This window comes from Carcharhinus amblyrhynchos, chromosome 13 (genome assembly GCF_965287045.1).
Source record: "Carcharhinus amblyrhynchos chromosome 13, sCarAmb.v2.hapA, whole genome shotgun sequence".
Lineage (NCBI taxonomy): Eukaryota > Metazoa > Chordata > Chondrichthyes > Carcharhiniformes > Carcharhinidae > Carcharhinus > Carcharhinus amblyrhynchos.
This window is the reverse complement of record NC_137336.1, coordinates 61432257-61456041: the sequence shown is the minus strand read 5'-3', so window position 1 is coordinate 61456041 and position 23785 is coordinate 61432257. Positions and strand designations below refer to the sequence as shown.

The 23785-nt window shown below is 44.3% G+C and overlaps 1 protein-coding gene across 3 annotated transcripts in view; it reads right to left on the bottom strand.

Annotated features, from left to right (window-relative positions):
* Nucleotides 1-23785, bottom strand: part of LOC145351945 (dihydropyrimidinase-related protein 3-like) — a 184497-nt gene that overhangs the window by 58047 nt on the left and 102665 nt on the right. For all 3 annotated transcript variants that reach the window (XM_080201755.1, XM_080201756.1, XM_080201757.1), the window contains exons 5-11: nt 22781-22842; nt 20964-21044; nt 20499-20567; nt 14540-14660; nt 14275-14431; nt 9578-9719; nt 6962-7132 (exon numbers count right to left, since the gene is read on the bottom strand). In XM_080201755.1, coding sequence (XP_080057881.1) covers nt 6962-7132; nt 9578-9719; nt 14275-14431; nt 14540-14660; nt 20499-20567; nt 20964-21044; nt 22781-22842 — 803 coding nt within the window. The remainder of the gene's footprint in view (nt 1-6961; nt 7133-9577; nt 9720-14274; nt 14432-14539; nt 14661-20498; nt 20568-20963; nt 21045-22780; nt 22843-23785) is intronic.

Below are 23785 nucleotides of genomic sequence, written 5' to 3'. Positions count from 1 at the left end.
AAGTACTTAAGCAGATGGGGAAGACCTCTCTCCTCCTCACCCTCAAACTTCATCCCAGTTTGAAACAAATTAACTAACCTTAAGGTCTCGGTCTGGGTGCTTCTTGGTATGCCTTGGTGGGAGCTATGAAATAAGACTCTTGGGGCTAATTCTGTGATCTCTGCCAGGCAGCGGACACAGGACAGAATTGGATTTAGCTGCGAGCCCCCCACCACCGCCCCGGGCCAATCTCTCCCGAGATTCATAACCGATGAGCAGGGAGTCCAGTGATTGAATAGCAATCTGCTTTTGCTCAAGAGGAGAGGAAACTACAACATAAGAACATAAGAAATAGGAGCAGGAGTAGGCCATCTAGCCCTTCGAGCCTGCCCCACCATTCAATAAGATCATGGCTGATCTGTCGTGGCTCAGTTCCACATTCCCGCCCTCTCCCCATAACCCTTAATCCCCTTGCCTATCAAAAACCTATCAACCCACGTCTTGAAAATATTGAGTGAGGCAGCCTCCACCACTTCAACGGGCAGAGAATTCCAGAGATTCACCACCCTTTGAGTGAAGAAGTTCCTCCTCAACTCCGTTCTAAACCGCCCCCCCCTTTATCCTGAGGCTGTGCCCTCTAATCCTACTGTCCTTTCTAAGCGTGAAGAGCCTCTCCACCTCTATCCTATCCATCCCATTCAACATCTTATACGTCTCAATGAGATCTCCCCTCATTCTTCTAAACTCTAACGAGCACAAGCCTAGTTTATTCAGCCTCTCCTCATAGTTCAACCCCCTCAACTCCGGTATCAGCCTAGTAAACTTCCTCTGCACTCCCTCCAAGGCCAAAATATCCTTGCGTAAGTGCGGCGACCAAAACTGCACACAGTACTCCAGCTGCGGCCTCACCAGTGCCCTGTACAGCTGCAGCAAGACCTCCCTACTTTTATATTCAATCCCCCTTGCTATGAAGGCCAGCATCCCACTCGCCTTCCTGACCACCTGCTGCACCTGCAGGCTGGGTTTTCGCGACTCATGCACAAGGACCCTGAGGTCCCTCTGCACCGTCGCATGTTGCAGTTTTTCGCCACGTAAGTAATAGATTGGGAATGAGGGAGAGGAATGCAGGTCAAGCATCCAAAAGAAATAATGTAACCACTTCAAGCTCAGCAGGTTGAGCTCAGGAGGCAATGCGGCTAAATCATTAAAACAGTAAAATGCATTAATATTCATAGTGTAAGTGAAGCAATGAATAATGAAACACAGAAATGTCTCCTAGATAGCTGAAGGAGGAAATCTGATGAAAAGGTGCAATAGAGGATTGTTACTAGTGTAGATAGTTTAGCCAAGGATAAAAGTTTTAGCGCGATGTAGGCAAAGGTTCAATTCTCTGATGGAGATCCCCAATAAAGAAAAAAACAAAATCACATTTCCACAATACTCAGTGTGAGCCTGCAGCCCATGAGATGTAAAACCAGCCATCCTGGTTACGCAGATCGTTCACTGCGTGAGAATCATTGAAATTGGCACTCGAGGTACAAATGAAACAACCCAATTTAACTGGACACCCCCAATCTCTAATCAGTCTCCTCTTAATGCCATCCATTGTCACACTCCTCACCCACCCACCGCCGCCCCCCCCCCCCGCCTCCTGTCAATCCCCCCTCAACCATCCCTCCATCAAGCCCCTCATCCTCTCCTGGCATTCCCCCTCACTCACCGACTCCTTCCTCACCCTCTCCACCCATATCTACTCACTGTCACTCATCCACCATTGACCTACTCCCAACCCATCCATTACCACTCTTCCCTCTAATACCCACATTTCCTCCCCTCGCCTAGCCCATCTCACCCTCCATCATCTCCACCCCACACCTCTCCCTGACTTACCCTCTCATCCACCATCACTCCACATCCCCCTCTCCCCCACTAACCACTGCCCCAACTCACCCACTCCACTCGCACTTACCCACTAACTGTCATCCCAACCCACTCATGGTCAGACCCCTCCCACCCGTCTCACACTCTATTGTTATCTCTCCCACACGCTGCTCATGGTTCCTCCTCCCCCTCAGACACTCCATTTGCCATCATCGCCCCTCCCCTACCCCACCCATCATCTTACCCGCTGTTAGTGGGGCTCAGAAAGCCTTGCATTTTAAAAATCAATAAAATTACTAGAGGAAATTAACTTAGAATAAGGTCCACACAATGTATAAGGTAAGTACGAGGCACAAAGGTACTACTTGCATAGACACTCATTGAACTACTGCTATGAAAATTTAATATGTATTTTAGATTTAAACAAGTATTTTTGAATGTATTGTGCACCTTGGCCAAAACGCAAACTGCCCTGGAGCATAATGGGAAGAGTAAACTAGACAGGCCACATTCTTTGGGAACAATAAGCCACAGAATACAGTTATGTTATCAGAAAAGTCATGGAGAGTTCAAATTCTTATACTTTAGAAAATGAATAGAAGTATTCACAAAATATATAAAGTATTCAATTCCACTCATTAAAACATTCAATTCTTACTGATAATAAGGCAGTACGAGAAGGTGGGAAAGTCACCTTTTCAATTCTATGGTTTACGATGAGAAAGCAACCTTTGAACTTTACGATTTACATAAGTGAGGTTGCTTAGCGATACTAGGAACATCCGGGCCCTAGAAACCAATGAATTCCTAATTTTGCTAGGAGGTAGAATGCAATTGGCCAAGGTAAATAATGTGTACTAATGCGACTGGAGCATCCAGTTAGGATGATAGGTTAGGCAGGAGAAATGAACAATGGAAAATATATAACCGTTTTGCCACTGCATTGTAAACTTCAGAAAGGAGCTGGCATATCTGGCTGCCTTTCCCCCAGCAGGTGTTGGCCAATAAAAAAAATCTTTAATCAGCATACTGTCTTTTGTGATTCTTTGTGTTTAGTCCAGGTCAGCTCAATATTTAGCATCTGAGAGAAAATCTCCGCTTCATCCATCACCTTACCAATCCCGCCCATTGTCAAATGCCCTTAACCACCCCACCCACTGTCATCTCCTTGCCCTACCAACCCACTGTTGCTTCTCTCCCCACTCCACCAATTGTCACTGCTTTGCACCCACCCCACCCACTGTCTCCCTGCATGAATAATGAACTAAAACAATCCTTCAAGTATGGTTACAGCTGTTTAAGAGCTTCAAGACACTTGGTAGCAGAGGCAGTTTAAAAGAACACTGGAACAAAAAGAAATTGTAGTTTCCCTCCACAGTACACAACTTCTGAGTTCTGTAAAAGCAATGCTTGGTTCAAATGCACAGTACACATACAAGGATGCCCTCTATTAATCTCATCCCACTTTCTAATGAGGCTTTCCATGACTGTTTAGTAATGGGTTACAACTGGACAATGAACCTTGATATCAACAGAGAAGCTTCAAAACTCTGGCAGGGTAAATGTATAAACTGTGTGGAGACTTTTACGATCAAACATGCAGACAGCAGTATAAACATCCTCTTCCTGTTTACAACAACAATTGATAGCAGGTAGCAGGCCGTCAGTAACGCTTTCAAAGGAACAAACCTCTAGCAAAATATTTTGGTTGGCTTTTGGCAATTGGAACTTTTCTCAAATTCCCAACTGGAACCATATTCACATCATGACTGCCATATACAACCATAATTTGGGAAATTTTCCCCTGAACACTATCTTTAGTGCAATATTCTGCTTCTTCCCCCCATCCTCTCCTTTCTGAATTTGCTGCCCTGTTGCCAAGATATTGACTGCAGAGACACTGGGTGGGATTTTCCAGCCACGCTCACTCCAAAATTGGAGAATTCCCACCCAAGGTCAACGACTTTTGCATGGTCCATGTCCCACCCGCTACAATTCCCGTGGTGGGCTGGATGGGAAAATTCCATTCGCTGCTGCCATCTTAGACTATTCCTCAAGTGTGAACCTTGGCACAGAATTCTAACAGGCTATTTTCCTTTATTTTAAAATTCACCCCATCAAGTCACCATTGTTCCACATGGCCACAGGCTGCTTTCTCCTTTGCAAAGTGAAAACTGACTGGAGGTGATTTGAGAGTCACCACATCTCAGGCGAGGGACAAGATTAAGAAGGCCTTCAAGGATGACCTCAACCAGTGCAGGAACTGAACCTGCACTGTTGATGTCGCTGTACTTCACAACCAGCTGTCCAGCCAACTGAGTTAAACGATCCCTAGGGGTATGGGTGTAACAGTTAAAGGTGGTATTTATTGCCTATCCTTGATTGCCGTGGAAGGTGGTTATCATTCTTGAGCTAAGCAGCTTGTTGGGTACCTTTAAGAGGAGAGTTATTTGCAAGTTTAGAGCCACATAGGCCAGGATAGCAGGTTTCTTTCTTGTAAGAGATTTTCCTGGGGGATCTTGCATTCAGCCAATCTTAGGTTAACACAAAGTCTTAGAATCATGCAGTACCTACAGCCCTGAAGTTTCTTCAGTGAGGTTTCTCCGCCTCTTTTTTGATGTGATCAACCAGATTAATTATGTTTTCTGAACTATGTGGTATGTCCTTGCAGCACTCTGATCCAATTACTGCACATGTCCCACTCTTTGCTGGCAAGATATAATCCAATGCCAACCTGTGTTGAAGCACTACAGTTTGCATGGCTACCAGCTCATCATTGATCTTAAAAAGGGCAATGGTGGTATCATTGGCAACTTGTTCCAAGATGGAGCATTGAATCAGAATTTCTCACATTGCTTTAGCCACTCCATATTGGGAAAACATTATGCCAAAAAAACTTTCTGTCTCTGTAATAGCTCGCTGATGTCTTGGCAGGCGAGTGTTTAGAAGTGTGATATTTTATTTACATTTCCAAAAGGCTTTTGACAAGGTGCTGCATAGGAGACTGTTAAATAAGTTAAGAGCCCATGATGTTAAGGGTAAGATCCTGGCATGGATAGAAGATTGGCTGACTGGCAGAAGGCATAAAGGGGTCTTTTTCAGGGTGGCAGATGGTGATAGTGGTGTGCCTCAGGGGTCAGTGCTGGGACCACAACTTCTCACAATATACATTAACGATTTGGAAGAAGAAACTGAAGAAACTATTGCTAAGTTTACAGATGATACAAAGATATGTAGAGGGACAAGTAGTATTGAGGAAGCAGAGGGCTGCAGGAGGACTTGGGCCAGTTAGGAGAGTGGGCAAAGAAGTGGCAGATGGAATACAATGTGGAAAAGTGTGAAGTTATGCACTTTGGGGGGAGGAATGGAGGCACAGACAATTTTCTAAATGGGGAAATGCTTAGCAAATCAGAAACACAGAAACACTTGGGAACCCTTGTTCAAGATCCTCTTAAGGTTAACATGCAGGTTTAGTCAGCAGTTAGGAAGGCAATTGCAAAGTTAGTACTCATGTCGAGAGGGCTAGAATACAAAAGCAGGGATGTACTTCTGAGGTTGTATAAGGCTCTGGTCAGACCCCATTTGAAGTACTGTGAGCAGTTTTGGACCCTGCATCTAAGGAAAGATGTGCTAACCCTGGAAAGGATCCAGAGGAGGTTCACAAGAATGTCTCCTGGAATGAGACCTTGTCGTATGAGGTACGATTGAGGACTCTGGATCTGTACTTGTTGGAGTTTAGGAGGATGAGTGGGGGATCTTATTGAAACTTACAGGATACAGCAAGGCCTAGATAGAGTAGACACAGAGAGGGTGTTTCCACTGGTAGGAAAAACTAGAACCAGAGGCCACAACCTCAGGTTAAAGGGATAATCCTTTAAAACAAAGATGAAGAGGAATTTCTTCATCCAGAGAGTGATGAATCTGTGGAACTCTTTGCCATAGAAGGCTGTAGAAACCAGGTCATTGAGTGTCTTTAAAACAGAGATAGATAGGTTGATTAAAAAGGGGATTGGGGTTATGGGTAAAAGGCAGCAGAATGGAGATGAGAAAAATATCAGCCATAATTGAATGGTGGAGCAGACCCGATTCATCGAGTGACCTAATTCTGCTCTTATGTCTTATATATTTATAGAATTACATATCCAAGGTAACAAGATCCCTTCCATCCAACAGAAAGCCAATCGCGTGCTCTATCTCCACAAATCCAGTATGTACCATTGAGTTGGGTAAGCGTCGCTTCCTCCGAAGCAACAAAATGTGTTGCATGACCAGTCATTACTGGGTGGATTCAGGCATAGCCTGCCACCTAGTCACATTCACTCATGCCTAAGTTCTTCCCTTGGCCTTCCATACTTCTAGCACAATATGCTCCTTTTGGTATTGGCATTGGCTGCTTTATAGCTAGACCAGGATGTCACCTTATTAGGTTATAGACAGGCCAATTTTCCTTCATATAGTGTAGCCTACCTGCATAAGCCTTACTGCTGCGAAACTCCTCCCTTACTCACAAATCCTGGTATATAGTGTCCAAGATATTTGGCATTCTGAGATGTTTGATATGCCAATATCAATTCTGCCCATGACAAGGACATTGGTTGTAAAGATATTCCCTCCTCCGGCATGGTTGGGGATATGTCAACATACCCAACACTTCTCTAAAGAATATTAATGATCACTGTGCCACCCAGTACCTTCTAGAAAAAATTAAACTCTGCTACGGATAGAGATAGTGAAATGTTGGCCTTGCCAGTGAAGTCCCCATCATGCAAACAAACAAACAAAAAAAAAAGTTTGATGGGATGACACTACCTAAAAATCATCCAAAATCCATTTCCACACAGAGAGCTGTGTAAAGAGTTAGCAGTATAATCGGGTCACAAGTAAATCCAACACGGAATCGTAGCATTCCTACAGTGCATAAGGAGGCCAATTGGGCCATTGAGCCTGCACCGGCTCTCCCAAAGAGCATCTTACTTCGGCCCACAGCAGAAAGACTATGTCGATGGAAGAGGCTCGTGCGGAGCATAAATTGCAGCAGACACAAGATGGGCCGAATGACCTAGCTTGGGCTGAAAACTCCAGACAAAAGTTTAACACATACCGATTGGTGGGTTTTGGCAGTCACCGTCTTCACTGCATCTGGATCCCAGATGACCAGGTCACTATCAGAGCCCACAGCCACTCTGCCTTTCCGTGGGTACAGGTTGAAGATTTTGGCAGCGTTGGTGCTCGTTACAGCCACAAACATGTTCTCGTCCATTTTACCAGTTGCCTGCCAAGATAGAAAGAGGTGACATTGTCATTCAGCTTTTCTCAATAGGGTCGGGAATGAACATCCCAACCAATTCAGAGGAAAAGTGACGTTCCTGTTTCTGAACTTGCACAACTTTAAGCCCAAGACATTTAATCCAAAGATGGAAGTACAGGAGCACGGGGTGTGTGGGGAGGGGGAAGGAAATAAGGCAAATCTCAAAAAAAAACACAAATCATTTCTGATCTAATTGAATAGAGAAGTAGGCTTGAGGGGCCTACTTCTACTCCTAGATGTTTAATTTGTTTTTGTCCTCCAACACCCCCATACCTCTCACCAGTGCACCAAAACTCCGCTCTCACCTACTGGCACATTGATTTAATATATGGGCAATGAAATCTTAGCCAATGTTGATGAGAAATGTCAATGGGTGGACAGGACGGGGGAAGGTGAGGGGAAAAACAGTAGTGGTGGGAAAGAGGGAGAGACATTCCAAACCACACTACTTAAAAATCAGGAGAAGTTGTAGTACAGTTTCACCTTACTGCCTAGATATAAACCTGGCAATGTGCTTCAGAAGTTCCTCTATTGGGTGGTCCATGTGCAGTGCCAGTTTTGTATTTGGGCAGCAAGTTGAAACACTATCCGCTTCTACTCAAAATGCCTTCAATTCCTTTATTGAATGTGTTCTTAAAGCGCTCCTATTTATGGATTCTTCCACCAGCACTCCTCCATAATGTTTTGACTGACATCTCTGCATTGAATTTCTTTAGTAGTATCCTCACCTTTGCTTCACATTTGAACATTAGGATGCAAGGAGAACCAGTGAGAGAGAGAGAGAGATTTGTTTTCATACATCATGGGCTCACTGGGCTGTCCCAAGGTGGGGGGTGGGGGGGTGGCGCATGGGAGCGCCCCAGGGGGTGATGAGTGGGGTGGGGGATCCCACTGCCAATCTGCATTGGGATCACTTGGGTGGGAGGAGGGGAAACAAAATTGGCAGTGGCAGGGGATGGGTGCAGGATATATATTTTGGGGCGGGGGGGGTTGCAATCAAGGCTGGCTAGGGGGGCAGGGAGGGGCAGCACTGCGAGTGTCCCAAGCTGGCCAGCAATCAGGAAGCTGACTGTTCGGGGCCACGGCGCATGTGTCCACTGGTTTCAGCCTACAGGGCAGAAATAGGCCCTGCCTCTTGACATCTAATGATATTCATGCTGATGGCCTCTGTAGTGCACAGGGTGTGGAAGATTCTGGTGTGAACTTCCGTTGAAAAAAAAACACATGAAGTACTCCAGTTTTCCTGTGAATTCCAGGCTTAGGCTAGAATTTTATTGGAATGGGGCTGGCAAGGATCGCAGAATGGCATTCTCCATTGGCCTCGGGATCTGACGAGCCTTGGGCGGGCGTGCGTTCCGGTAAAATTCCGCATTTAGAATTGTTTTTGGGAGAATTCCGGCTGGTATTGTTCAATAAGGAACTTCTTCATCCAAAAGGTTGTGAATCTGTGGAGTTTCCTGCCCAGCGAAGCAGTTGATGCTACCTCATTGAATGTTGATTAGGACAAAGATGGATAGTAAAAGAATTAAGGATTATGGTGAGTGTGCGGGTAAGTGGAGCTGAGTCCACAAAAAGATCAGCCATGATCTTACTGAACAGCGGTGCAGGCTTGAGGGGCCAGATGGCCTATTCCTGCTCATAGTTCTTATGGTAATGCGGAATGCAATTCTTGAAAGAGTGGCAGAAGCAGATTCAACCTTCAAAATGGAATGTGACATGTACTTACTGGAAAAGGAATAATACGCAGGGCTTTATGGAAAGGGAAAGCAGGGCTAATAGGATTGCTCTTTTAAAGAGCTGGCAAGAGCATGATGCAGCAAGAAGTCTCACAACACCAGGTTAAAGTCCAATAGGTTAATTTGGTAGCAAAAGCCACTAGCTTTTGGAGCACTCGCTGTTCCTTCGTCAGGTGAGTGGGAGTTCTGTTCACAAATGGGGCATACAGAGACACAATCTCAATTTACAAAACACTGTAGGCAATTTCCAACCATTATTTTGTAAATTGAGTTTGTGTCTTTATATGCACTCCGAAAGATAGTGGCTTTTGCTACCAAATAAACTTGTTAGACTTTAACCTGGTGTTGTGAGACTTCTTACTGTGTTTGCCCCAGCCCAATGCCGGCATCTCCACTTCAACAGCACGATGGGCGGAGTGGCCATTTTTTGTGCTGTAAAGTTCCAGCTGTAAAGCATGTTGACTTTAAATAAGTTCAGGAGCCGGCCACTAGCACGGTGACACGTGACCCAAATTCCAGACGCATTCCTGGAGATGGATTAAAAACATGCACATTTTTTTTGCATGTAAATACTTAAGTATGGCTTACTGATAGAAAACCAGTAGCTCCCTGAACACCAGCCAGCAACAAAATCGTCTCACCACAGAAATGTTAGTGTAATAATTTCACTTACCACTGCCTTGTCCCAGATGATGGACATGCGCTCCTCTGCCCCATTCGTCCCCTCAGGAATTTGAGTGAAGTCATCCTTTCCGATTGCCTTCTGTGCTGTACTGAATGTGCAGTGAGCACTTCCTGCTACTTGCAGATCACCACTAGAAAAAGATTAGGCACAGTCACTTAATGGAGCCAGGCAGCTACATTCACATTCCATCTCAGTGTTGGTCCACAAAAATAAGTCAATACATATACAGCTTTCCCACAGGCTAATATCGTAGGACAGGACATGTTTAACATTCAGCGCCCCTTCCCCTGCCAGCAAGTTGCTTAGCAAGAGTGACTTTGAAACCTGTTGAGTATCAAACATATGCCAGAGGTGCAGTAAAAGCAGGAACATTTAACTCGAGACAAGAGCTAACTGTGACTGGCAACAAGACAATTTCACTCATTTTGAGCCAATACTGCTCTATCCGCAGCTAATGATGCAACAACTTATTTTAACAAAATAAGGATCTGGGTTTGAATCCATTTCTGACTGATGAGATAAACATTTAGTTTGACTTCAAAAAGTCCTGTGTGAGTGCAATTAGCTGAAGCATTCCTAGCATTAGGCCAAAGAAGCCACTGGAAGCTAGATATGGAAAATTAAAATAAATCACACCGATCATTAGGAATGCTCTTCTGGAAAGGAGACAGAGGCACATCTCAGAGGTTTAAGCAATGTGCGAGGACATAAGACCTATACTGACAAGGGATCCATTCTTCAGTGTTGGCATTTAGCACATTGAGTATAAAACTAAACAAAGAGAAAGATATAAAAATCCTCCATACTGTCCTTTGCACTTTAAAAAGCTGAGCACACAGCATCAAAGGTTTAAGTGCTGCATAATCCCCAAACCCTTCTGAGCAGAGAGAAAGAGGCCAAGGTGATGCCTGTTGAATTGTGGCTAAATTCTGTTGAAACACAAAATATTTCATTAACTCTGCATGTGGACAGCACGGTGGCAGAGTGGTTAGCACTGCTACCTCACAGCACCGGGACCCAGGTCTGATTTCCGGCTTGGGTCACTGTCTGTGCGAAGTCTGCATGTTCTCCCTGTCTCTGCGTGGGTTTCCTTCGGGTGCTCGGGACTCCTCCCACAATCCAAAAGACTTGGTTAGGTGCATTGGCCATGCTAAATTCTCCCTCAGTGTACCCAAACAGGCACCGGAGTGGGGTGGCTGGGGGATTTTCACAGTAACTTCATTGCAGTGTTAATGTAAGCTTACTTGTGACACCAATAAATAAACTTTAAACTTTGACAGAGAGAGAGAGAGACTGTGGTGGAGTTAATACTTTATACTTCAGTAGCAGTAAATCTGTCCAATAAGGGTAGCAAACTGATGAGCTCTCTCTCAGTTACGCTGACTGGGATTGGCATAGGGTGCGAACACACGATAGGAATCGTGACTTAAAAATCCCTGCGGTTGTCACTGAAGGTCCTCTTCTGTCCGCACAAAGATGGCTCAAGAATGACTTGCACTTATATAGTCTCAACATTATGAGACGGGCCAGGCACTTGTAGAACAGGAGGCCATTCGACCTATTCTCCCTCTGCTAGCATTTTGAAATGACTGCCCAATTAGTCTCACTCTTTTATCCTTTTTCCAGTCCTACAATTGCTTCCCTTCAGGTATTTATCTAATTCCCTTTTAAAGGCTACTACGGAACATGCTTCCACCAATCTTTCAGACAGCGCATCTCAGAATAATCTGCAAAATATTCTCATCCCTCAATGGATCTCTTAGCAACTGCCTTCAATTTCTGTCCTCTGGTTACCAACCCTCCTGCCTGTGGAAACAATCTCTCCCTATCTGCTCTATCAAAACTACTTAAATTCTAATACTTTTGCTGCTTTAAGAATATTCTCAGTGACCTATGATACCAGCGTGTTACTCTCCCCGTTTCCCACACCCAGCATCTGTGGCCTGGCTGCAGGGAATGCCAATTAGTGCAGAGTTAATGTTGAATTTCTGTTGTGGGCAAAATGATTCAGAGGTCAGTTTATTGGAAGAAGACCGTCTGTTCTGAGCCACTGACTTATTTCTTAATACAGCAGCTCCACTGTAGCCAATGTCTTTAGTAATGTGATACTACATACAAGACCATTCCTAGAGCTGTGTGTTTATTCAGTCCATCGCATGGAGGTGCCAGCCTGCAATGACGTTGTCTTGTGTCCTCCAAGCAGGAAGCTTTATGGCTTCTGTTCTCCAGTCAAGTCTAAGGGGCAGCACGGTGGGATAGCGTTTAGCACTGCTGCCCCTCAGCACCAGGGACCCGGGTTGGATTCCTGGCTTAGGTCACTGTCTGTGTGGAGTCTGCACATTCTCCGCGTATCAGCGTGGGTTTCGTCTGGGTGCTCCGATTTCCTCCCACAGTCTGAAAGATGTGGTGGTTTAGCACATTGGTCATGCTAAATTCTCCGTCAGTGTATCTGAAAAGGCTGCCAATGGGCCAAAGTGTGACGACTAGGGGATTTTCACAGTATCTTCATTGCAATGTTAATGTAAGCCTACTTGTGACTAATAAATAAACTTTAGCTTTAAGGACGTCATGTAATACCATTTCTTGACGTGGTGCCTCAGAACAATCACCCCAGTGTAACACCCTGTGCGGACAGATTCCCTCCATGGGTTGAGAATTTATTCTGAAGGTTATTAGGGATAAAGCTGAAATCAAATTAACTTTTAGGCCAGGATCTCTCACCTCTCCCCCACGGCTGGCTTCCCCGTGATGGATGTGGCTGCATGGGACTTGGTGTGGATTTCCCACTTCGCTGCTGAGTGTTGGTTTGGTGGGACCAGAAGATCCTGCTGACAGGAGGGGCTGGAAAATCCTACCCTGCAGCATGTGTCATGGTGCCAGAGGTGGTGTGCCACTAATGGGCAGCGGTAGGATCTCCTGGTCCTGCTATTGTCAATGGGACTTCCTGGTATATGAACCCGCCATCTTCATAAATCCCGCAGTAAGGGTTCACCATCGGTAGGAATGACTGGAAAATTCCAGCTTATGGGTATGATTTATCTATCCCGCCTGCCATGGGAATCATCATGGGGGTGAGGGCAGAAAATTTGATGGGCAGGCAAAAATTCCATTGACTTTGGGCAGGAATATACAGTCCTGCAGTGTTCGGGAAAGGAAAATCGTGACCTGTGTAACTGATGGCTAATGTCACAAATGAACATTGCATAGCAATAATCTCAATTCAAAGCACTTGTGAAAGAAGAGGCAGACATTTAATTAGCTAGCATGTTTTCCACATTAATTATGTCAGTTTAAAACTTTGCATGGTGATGGATATATTTCTAAATTTGGTAATGAGATTCCATTCAACTTGCTCAGAAAAGATAAATGAATCGGTTGGGTGGGCACTGAAAAACCAATCAATCAATCAAGTTTCTGACATCAATGGCATCATTTCTATTCAAAATGGCACTGGTGTGTGTTATGGGTCCAAGCCCCTTTAAAAGTGTTATTCTGAAGATTTGGCCTGTCCTGTATTTGGAGTGCAAGGTTTATTTCCAGTGCAGGAAATAAATAAGGCTAATCTTCATCCAGACCCTGTAGCCTTGATTCAACAGCCGAAACTGATTCAAACTTGGCACCTCACCTTCAATAGAAGAATTGTGTCACCTTACCTATTGCTGTTTTCCATCATGTAATCTCCTCTGCCATCAGCTGAACTCCTCACTTCCCTTCTTTCAGCAACTGAGAAGTTTCCAAAAATCTAAGCTTGATATCACCTCATTTTCAATTTGCAATACCTGCTTGGCCCCATTCTTTAAACTGGAGGCTTGTGTTACTATATTGTTGAGTCAAAGGCACTGAGGACACCAGGTTCTCTCTCCAATGGGTAGGCGGCAGAGTGGCTAGCACTGCTGCCTCACAGCGCCAGGGACCCGAGTTCAATTCCCTGCTTGGGTCATTGTCTGTGCGCAGTCAGCACCTTATCCCCATGTCTGCTCCGGTTTCCTCCCACAGTGCAAAAGATGTGCTGATTAGATGTATTGGCCATGCTACATTCGCCCTCAGTGTACCCAACCAGGCTCCTGTGGCGACTAGGGGATATTCACAGTAATTTGTTGTGTTAATGTAAGCCTACTTGTGACACTAATAAATAAACAAACTAGTACCAGGGGCACAGTAGCTGCCTGGGTGGTGATCAACTAATGACAGAACTGGGGACAGTTGGGACTCCAGGATGTCTATTCCCTGTCTACCTGAATTTGTTAAACCTGTTGAGGGGGCATCTCAGGTTGGATGTACCTTCACCTTCCCTTACCTGTAACATCAGGCTGTGGTCCCTTCACAGCTGCCTTTCCAACTAAGTGGCTTACCATCTCAGGGGGGCCAGCTTTGATCCTTAATTGAACGATAAGCATGCCCTCTGATTACCAGTCAGCCAATTTGAGCAAAACCACAGTGGGATGTCTGCCCCTGGCGAGATCAGGACCTCCTCTTAATCGCCATTTAGGGGTCCTGACCCCCAAATGCAGTCAACATATCAAGTTAGTGGTAGGAGTCTGAAAGCTTTCAGCACTAGGAGTTGTGTATTCGATTCATATTTTTACTATTAAATGACATTCGAAAACCCTTTTCCCTTCATCCCCTCTCCCCCACAAGTTCACTGCCATTCAAACACTTCTGAGTCCCAACCTATTTGGCTTTACCTTGATAAGAGAGAAATCAGGTGATCGGGGGTGGTGGGATCTGGGCTGAGTGGTGGGGAAGTCACGAAAGCTGCAGCCTTGGCCCAGTTTTTGCTCCAATAGTGCGTGCCGTCTGTGCCAAGACTGGCACTGATTGGCTCTCCAAACACAACGTTACCTAGCAACCAGGAAAACAAATGGTTTGGCGTTAAATCTTAAATTCCTCCACAAGTGGCTGCAAACATTCTTCAGGCAAAACAGGCAGAAAAAGAGCGCTGGACCCCACCTTTTTTCTTGGCTTGGGCTATGATGTCTGCCGCAGTCTTACTCATTACTTTTGTGATGTAAAGAGGACAGTTGGTTTGGCCAGCGATTGTGATTGCACGGAACACAGCTTCTGCCTCCAACTAAATGATAAATAACACATGTTATAGACCAAACTCTCAGTAAAGCTAGTCTGTGAAAGCCTGTCAATTTCTGTCAGAACGAGTGAGCATCCTGCGGAATATACATACTGTGACAAGTCACTCTATTTACTGTTACCCACTTCTCCAAATAGGCTTTAGCATAGTACAAACATTTCACTTTACATGGGAAGAACTTGAGATGCAACCGCATAAGGAAACATTGGGACTGGCAAAGAAAATTGTGTATTTATATCAAATACTGAACAGTTTAAAGCACTTTCCTGCCAATTAAGTGCTTTTGAAGTGTACTCTGTGTTGGAACACAGAAAATGCAGGAACCAACTTTCAAATAGCAAACAGCAATATGATAATGACCAGATAATCTTATGATGTTGATTGTTTGAATAATGCTGGATAGGATGTCAGGACAGCTTCTCTGTTCTTCTTCAAGCTAGAGCCACGGGATCTTCTGTATCTACTCAAGATGGCAAACAGGACTTCAGCTTAATGTCCCATCTGAACCTCTGGCAGTGCAGCATTACTTTGGTGCTGCACTGTAGCGCCCGCCCTGATTTTTTTTGTGCTCAAGCTATGGAGTGGAAACTTCCAATAATTTGTCAAGAGAAAACCGATGTTGAGATTTCCAGCCAACTTTTCTCCCCAGATGTTCTGGCATGCTATGCACAGAGATTCCGAGGGTGGGGTTTCCTCGGACATTGTGGCAGGGAGGGGCCTGATAGAACTGCCATCTTTAAAGGGCACTGTAATCGACATTAAAAATGAACTCCCACCACCCCGTCCCACCACCACATGGACACAGGGGATGCCATACCCCCCCTCCCCCCCACACAAGCACTAGGTCAACCAACCTCACAAAATCAAAGGAGAACCGCGACCATGGGACTCCCCAGAGGTCCTACCCCTGGCACTGCCAGGTTAGCACTGCCCAAGCAAGTCCATCTACCCCCAGGGAATATGCTTGCCTTTGCACCCCTGGTGGGCTCCTCTGAATAACTTCATGTTTTGCAGAAGCTGTTGTAAACCTTGCCAATGTGACAGGAGGGTGTGTGTGTGTGTGTGTGTGTGTGTGTGTGTGTGTGTGTGTGTGTGTGTGTGTGTGTGTGTGTGTGTGTGGGTGGAACTCTTTCCTTCCAGAGGTGGGGTGATGTGGGTGCCTGGGGAGGGGGACATATGGCTGGGAAGCACCTTAAAAACATTTAAATTTATTTATATGTATTTATAGGAATTTCACAGAATAGCTGGAGGAACCTCATTTTGTTGCCAGTATAGTGTGGGAAACCACCCCCCACTCCCTGAGAGTGCCTTGAATGCAGCACCTTCCAACTCAGAAGCTAAAGGACTACTAATTACGCTGTAGCTGATGCAGCCAGGTCATCCAAAGCTTGGTTCACCTATCTGCATCGTAGCTATCCCAAGGATCTTACTGTTAACTCAACTGATGGGAACAAAGCTTTCATTTCGACTACTGGCCTATGCAAGATATTGCCTACAATTCATAAATACTTCACCCTCACTCCAATGCCTGCACATGCCACCTTGGTTTGCTTGCAAAGCTGAACATATCCATTATGAGAGATTATATTGGGAGTGCCCTAAGTTATCGAGGCAGACCATGTGTTCGAGTGGTCCTCTTCCCAGATATTTTAACCTGTGCCCAGTGCTGGGCAGAACTGGGGGCAGAAATGCACCCTCAAACACTACTAAACATGTTAGCTTAATCCCAGCAGTGTCTCCAGTCCAGATGTTAGGTTGGGTTGATTGGCCATGCTAAATTGACCCTAGTATCAGGGGATTAGCAGGGTAAATATGTGGGGTTATGGGAGTAGGGCCTGGGTGGGATTGTAGTCAGTGCAGATTTAATGGGCCAAATGGCCTCCTTCTGCACTGTAGGGATTCTATGTGAGCTAAGAAACATCATCGCAACATTCATGACTGCAGAATCCAGCTTTGTTCTGACTGGAAGCAAATTGGAACAGATATGAAGTGAGAGACGATCGTTTCCTTATTGAGCCAATGACTCCAACCAGACATGTACAGTTTGCAGCAGAGTGATGCCCACGTTCAATGTACAGGCAAGTACCGTGCCTTCATAAGCCTTCACTGAGAGAAAACATTCCGCTACTGTTTTACTTGCACATCATATGATGCATGCTATCATCCATGGTTCTGGTAGAACATTCCTGACAGATGATCCATTCGAGGCTTTTATCAGTGTTCATATTTTAAACCCCAGGCACTGTTGTTTTATTAATCTGATTTTCAATGGAAGGTTGTTCATTTTTCTCTACTGTATCCAATACTGCATAGCTAATGCATTTGGTTCTGACTCTACTGCAGTTCTCAAAGCATCCTGCCTTTATTATTCTCCCCTCTCTTCCTCCTGAGCCCATTCCAATGCTGTTGAGCCAGTACTAAGTGCATTTGGATAGCAGCCCTTGGCACGATGCCCACTGACCATTATCAAAGTGAGAGTCCAGGCACAAAGGACCCAATTTTAATTCTGAGTCGACGGGTTTTGAGTAACTTGAAAAAAAACAGGAAATTTGACTCCAGCCATTGGTTTCCCAATGGCGGCATAAGTGAAAAACGTAACATCATCGACTTCTGCGGGACCAGAAGATCCCACCAGCAGCCGACAGCAAGTCGCCTTTGCAGTGGGTAAAAGCACCGCAGGGGAGAATTGGAGGGTGGGTGGGAGAGGTGCTGGGGAATTCTGTGTCCAAAGGCTGTTCAATCATCTAGCCTAATCCCATCACTTCCCAGTATCCAATTCTTCATCCCAGCAATTTCTCTTTCTCCAACACCTGTGGAATCTTTAACACCACGATTGAAAGGATCACTTAAGTTAGCACAGATTAGATTTATACCTGGGAATTTAACCAAATCATGGAACCACAGAATCCCTACAGTACAAAAGGAGGCCATTCGGCCTATCAGGTCTGTACTGACTACATCCCACCCAGGCCCTGTCCCCGTAACCCCACATATTTACCATGCTAATCCCCCGACACGAAGGATCAATTTAGCATAGCCAATGAACAAAACCTTCACATCCTTGGAGTGGGAGGAAACCCATACAAATACAAGGAGAAAATATATACTCCAAACAAACAGTAACCAGAAGCTGGAATTGAACCTAAGTGTCTGGCGCAGTGCTAAGCTAACCATTCTGCCACCATGCAGTCCCAAATGAAACATCTGAAGCACAGAGGCTTCCTTTAAAAGAAAAATCACCTGCAAAAGCAATGTTAATCCATCAATGAAAATGAAGTAAAACAGGAGATAATACAAAAGGACCATTAAAAAGATAAAAGACTTGAATTTGTACGGCATCTTTCTCAACCCCTGGGATTCTCAAGACACTTTACAATCAATTATGTACCTTTGAAGTGCAGTCACTGTTGCAATATAGGACATGCAGCAGCCCATTTGTGCACAGCAAGCTCCCACCAGCACCAACATAACAATGACCAGAAAACTGTTTTTTGTAATACTGACTGAGGGATAAATCTTGACCAGGACACCGGACATAACTCACTTGTTCTTCTTTGAAATAGCATCCCAGAATCTTTTACATCCATTCAAACAGACAAACGGGTTCTCAGTTTAAAATTTAATTTGAAAGACGGCACCTCTGACAGTGCAGCACTCCCTCATGCTGAGCTAGAGTGCATTTGTGCATTAAAATTCTCCAGAGAAAATCACTGGAAGTGGAGCATTATATGTGATGTCATGCAAAATTCATTCTAATCTTATTGATATTGTGGAGGCGGGCTGTTTAATTCTCTGCCTGTATTTTTCCCATAGCGTTTGGAAAATCCACCTAAGGTTGGGTGAATCAACCATGGGATTGGCAGGCTAAGTGCTTGGGGTTTGGGGGATAGAGCCTGGGTGGGATTGTTCAGTGAAGGCTTGATGAGCCAAATGACCTCTTTCAGCACTGTAGGGTGTCTATGATTTTAAGACTTCTGCAGACGCAAGGAGATCTGCTTCTTTTCGGCTCATTGTGAAGCTTTTTTTTTCTCTATTCATTTGTGGGACATGGGAATCGCTGGCTGTCCAGCATTTATTACCCATCCCTAGATGCCCAAGGGAGGGTGAGAGTCAACTGCATTGCTGTGGCTCTGGAGTCACATGCAGGCCATATTAGATAAGGACAGCAAATTTCCTTCCCTAAAGGACGTTAGCGAACAAGATAGATTCTTCCGACAATCAATCAACAATGATTTAATGGTCATCAATAGATTCTTAATTCTAGATTTTTTCTTGCATTCATCTACTGTGGTGGGATTCCAATCCAGGTCCCCAGAGCATTATCTCAGTTTCTAGATTAATAGTCTCCCGATAATATGACTAGGGCATCATCTCCCCCTGCTGTGTGTGGAGTTTGCACATTCTCCTCATGTCTGCGTGGGTTTCCACTGGGTACTCCGGTTTCCTCCCACAGTCCAAAGATGTGCGGGTTAGGTTGACTGGCTATGCTAAGAAGTTGCCCCTTTGTGTTCAGGGTAGCAGAGGTTAGAGGGATGAGTGGGTATAATATGTAGGAATATGAGGGTAGGGTCTGGATGGGATTGTGTTCGGTACAGACTCGGTGGGCCGAAGGGCCTGTTTCTGCACTGTAGGGTTCTATGTTCTATCTATCTATGTTCGATGATAGAACCAGACTGAAAACTAAGGGCAGATAACTATTATAACTAAATTAACCTTAACTGAATTTACAAATCTCAATTCTGCCCCTTCATCTTAGGTTGTCCCCATTTTCTCTTACCCCTCATTGTTTTTATATTTAACTTCAAGTATCTCATTTTTTGAGTATAATTTACCTTCTTCTCTTTTCCATGAAATAAATCTTCACACATTTGGTTTATTTTTTGAGATTTCTCATGCTCATGTTGCCAGGTCAGGAAACAAGATTTTTTAAAAAGGCAAGGGTCCTTAAAAAGGCCACAATAAACCGGATTTAAAGAGGAGTTTAAACTTTGATTTACTGTTATTTTTTAATTTTGTATGTCTATTATTACAGCAGTAAAGATCCCAGGGAATTGACATAAATCGATCAACCTGTTTTGTGTTTCTATTCAAACGGGAAAGGGTTAAGCAATTGAACTGATGACTGAGCCAAGGATCCTGACATTGTCCAAATGACCGTTCTCTTCTGCAGCTCTGAAAGGGTCAAAAAGTGAGCCGCTCAACGCCACCCTTTCGGAGTCTCTCCTGACTGGCTTAAGAGTGGCGCTGGCAACCTCCTACCGCCACACCGATGAGGAGATGTCACACCAAGGCTTCTTGAAACAAAAGCAGGGTGATACCCTACTCTCGCCAAAGGAAATAAATTCTCTGTGGTCCTCAAAAACTCAGCAACAGAAGGACTTCATCCAACAGTCAAATCTTTCATTCATGATGGGTGATAAAGCGAAACAAGCCTGAATGTTTCCACAAATGGCACTAACAGATACTGAGGGAAAAAACAGATTGCGGAGTAGGTGGATCTTCCACCAGAACTAAACAATGGGCCAAAGGTCAATTCGAGTGAAGCAGAAGCAACAAAGGAAATGCATAATTTCCCTCCTGTTCTCTCCCTATGCTGCTCTGCGAACTGCTGTTTGCAGCACAGTGTCGGTTCATTATGAGTCAGCTGAAAACTACCTTAACGCAGCTTCCTAGCATCTCTATTGCCCCAGCTGTTAGCAGTTGCCCCTCCCTTAGTGCCACGGTGTGCAAACAGGCTGCTGCATTGCCCTATGGTTACAGCAGGGACAACACGCCACAAAAGCATCCCATGCTCGAAGAGGCAAAAATTGCTCATCTCGTTACCTCCTCTGGTCGACTGAGCACGTGTCCCTCCGGACCGCTGATCCCCATCTCCAGCAAACGTCTTTGTTCCTGTAAAAGATGCAAACCATGTTGAAATTGCCACCCATGTATACGGTAATACTGTTGACTGAATTTCAATGACCAGGATTTGATTAGAAACTGGAATCTCGACAAGGAAGTAAATACAAGCTCCATTTGCACCTCAGTTTATATCATCTCCCAAGTCCCATAACATAATAAAGTTATTGACTATTTATAGCAATCTGTATCCATTAGTCTACAATAGACCCAGTCACCAAGTGAGGAAAACCCTCAGAGGAGGAGGGACTTTGCAAAGCATATCACATGTCACTGTGTTAGATTGGCTGGGGCGTGAATCCCACTCGCGTGAGGGGTGACAATCTGCCTCCTGCCAATTAACATTCTCGTCACAGCAAATCAAGGTCAAAGTCTCAACGCACTGACCTGGGCGATGATGTCCCCATTCTCTGCGTGGACTTGCATTATCCCTCCGAGGTCTCCCACATACTTACAGATGTCATAAAGCTGCAAAGCAATTGGAAAAACACAATGAAGAATTTGCGACAGGTTCAGCTCATGACATTCTGGTAGCCAGCCAATGGGGAAATTCAGCAAGTTTCATTTTCCTTACAGCCCCACACCCTGGTCTTTCCTTTCTCAAATCGGATGTGATACATATCAGCATCTGGGCACAATATTAATTAAATCTAGATAAAAGCCACCCCTTTGCTCTATTCATCTATCATTTACTGAAATCTTCCTTGGTTAATACAACAGTTTCACCCTCTGGGATTAGTCATTCAAATCCAAGTAGTTTTTTTTCTGTCCTGCCCATGTCTATGCTCCTTCTGCCATACCCATGGCTTCATGGATCATGCATCTGCAATGCCCCAGGGGCCCATCATTGGCCTTGTCTGGGTCAGATACTCAAAATGCTGCTGTTCCCATTCTTGGAAAATGCAGCATTTTGCAATGTTTGTGGAATTCTGTCAGACCTTCCTCCCCATTTTCCTTGCATTTGTCATCCAACTTCCATGACAGCACAGGGAGCTTGTAGAAAGAAACATGTGAGCTGTTGGTTTTGGCTAAAATATTTCAAATTGTAAACAAAATTCCAAATTTGCAAGAAATGTTTAATGTTACTGCACACAGTTACCACCCCAAGCTGGCTTTCATCTGCTCAGATGGATACAAAAACAATTACCCAGCTAAAACCAGGTGTTAAATTAACATTTCAGCAAACTGATGCATTTTAAAACACTTTCACAAATTAAGCCATTGGATTCAACAAAACACCACAATGGGTGGCATGGTAGCACAGTGGTTAGCACTGCTGCTTCACAGCTCCAGGGACCTGGGTTCGATTCCTGGCTTGGGTCACTATCTGTGTGGAGTTTGCACATTCTCCTCGTGTCTGTGTGGGTTTCCTCCAGGTGCTCCGATTTCCTCCCACAGTCCAAAGATGCGTGGGTTAGGTTGATTGGCCATGCTAAAAATTGCCCTTAGTGCCCTGAAATGTGTCGGTTAGAGGGATATGTGGGTAGGGCCTGGGTGGGATTGTGGTCAGTACAGGCTTGATTGAACAAATGGCCTCTTTCTGTACTGTAGGGTTTCAATGATTTAATGAAATGCCAGAACGCCTGATGCTTTGGCACATTCTTTGGTTTAGGCACAGTATTATAATCTTTTAAAAATAGGCATGGGTAGCCTTGTAGAGTTAAGTAGCTGGCCTGACAATGGGCTATGCCCAAGCCATCGTGGGTCACATCTTTTTGTCTGCAACAGTACAAGGTTTCTAGTGGGAGTCTGTGGAAAGGTGTCCTTGGCCAGGGGAGTGGGTTTGAAGGAAAAATAGGCCCAGTAGTTCTGGAGCCTGCTGAGTAGTTACAGAACATTATTGGTAAAAGATTTGGCCCAGGGATGGAAGGATGTAAAAAAAAAGTTCAAGTCGCTTTTAGTCATTATTTCAGAATTAACTTGGCATGCGTGCGTTTTCATAATAGCTAGCCCAGATGGGTTACAGCATCCTTCCTCACTGAAGCTATCAAAATCCCACATGTACGTTTCTCGATGGCTTCCAAAACACTGTCCCCTCAGGATAATCCCAGTTACAAAGAATTTGAACATTCTAGAATCCCCGGATAGCACCAAACGCTTATTGTTAAAAGTTACCATGTGAATGTTGTGCTACCGTGGCAGATGTGTGCACAACTAAAGCCAAAAGAAGGAGAATACAGCTTTCACTTTTTTTGCATTTTTACCTCAGCATTCGACATCTGATATACATCTTTATATGCCATGTAGACAAGGAAGGAGTTCACACCTGTCAGTGATAAAACACAATTCAAAAAAATATAGTAAAAAACAGAACTAGAATAAAATAGTTTGAAAAGAGGGAAAATGATTATTTCTGAATTAAACGGCACTCCGAATGACGAATAATAAACGTGCTGAGGAACTGGCAACCAGCAAATAGCTCTGTAGATTATCTTAAAAATCATTTAAAACTGTATTACTCACAAATGGTGGATTGACACAGGGATTAATGATTACGTGTTTATTTCAATCAAATGTTTCCAACAAACTACTCTTAATTAAAACTCAAAGAATACCGAAAATCACCGTGCTTTAGTCGAGCCAGCACCTCCCACCCTAAACCTCCCACCTCACCTTTCACCCATGTCATGTTTCACTCAAATAACTTTAGCCACAATTACTCATTGAATAAATGCATGTTTTACTCACTGGTATGTTATAACTGGATGTAAGGGATCAAGCAGGTAACACAGGCTGGTGTTACAAAGATGTGGAAGAGTTTGAGACACACCGACATCTTACGATGACATTTCAAAATGGCGCCCATGCACACTTGTGCTGGTGGCTCACTTTTACGTGGCTGACTTTTATACTCAGTATATAAATTTATAGAAGTTGGATCAAAGTTTCAACAAACCACTTTTCTGCTGACAAGTATAATTTTTTTAAAAAACCATTTTCTTAACTGACTTAAAAATGCATCTAATTTTCATGCAATAAATGAAAGGATAATTTGTTAGGGAGCTTCAAGCTCACGTTTTGCAGAAGTGTGGTGGAGCAATATTCTAGATCCTTCCTTTTCAAACCCATTACATAAATAAGTAATATTTCCTCTTTCCATTTACACGCTACATGCGCAGCGTTACTTATAAATCACTTTCGACTGAATAATTCATGGTGGTCTTAAATGTTACCATCTGTGACCAGCTTTTAGAATAATCAGCATTCAA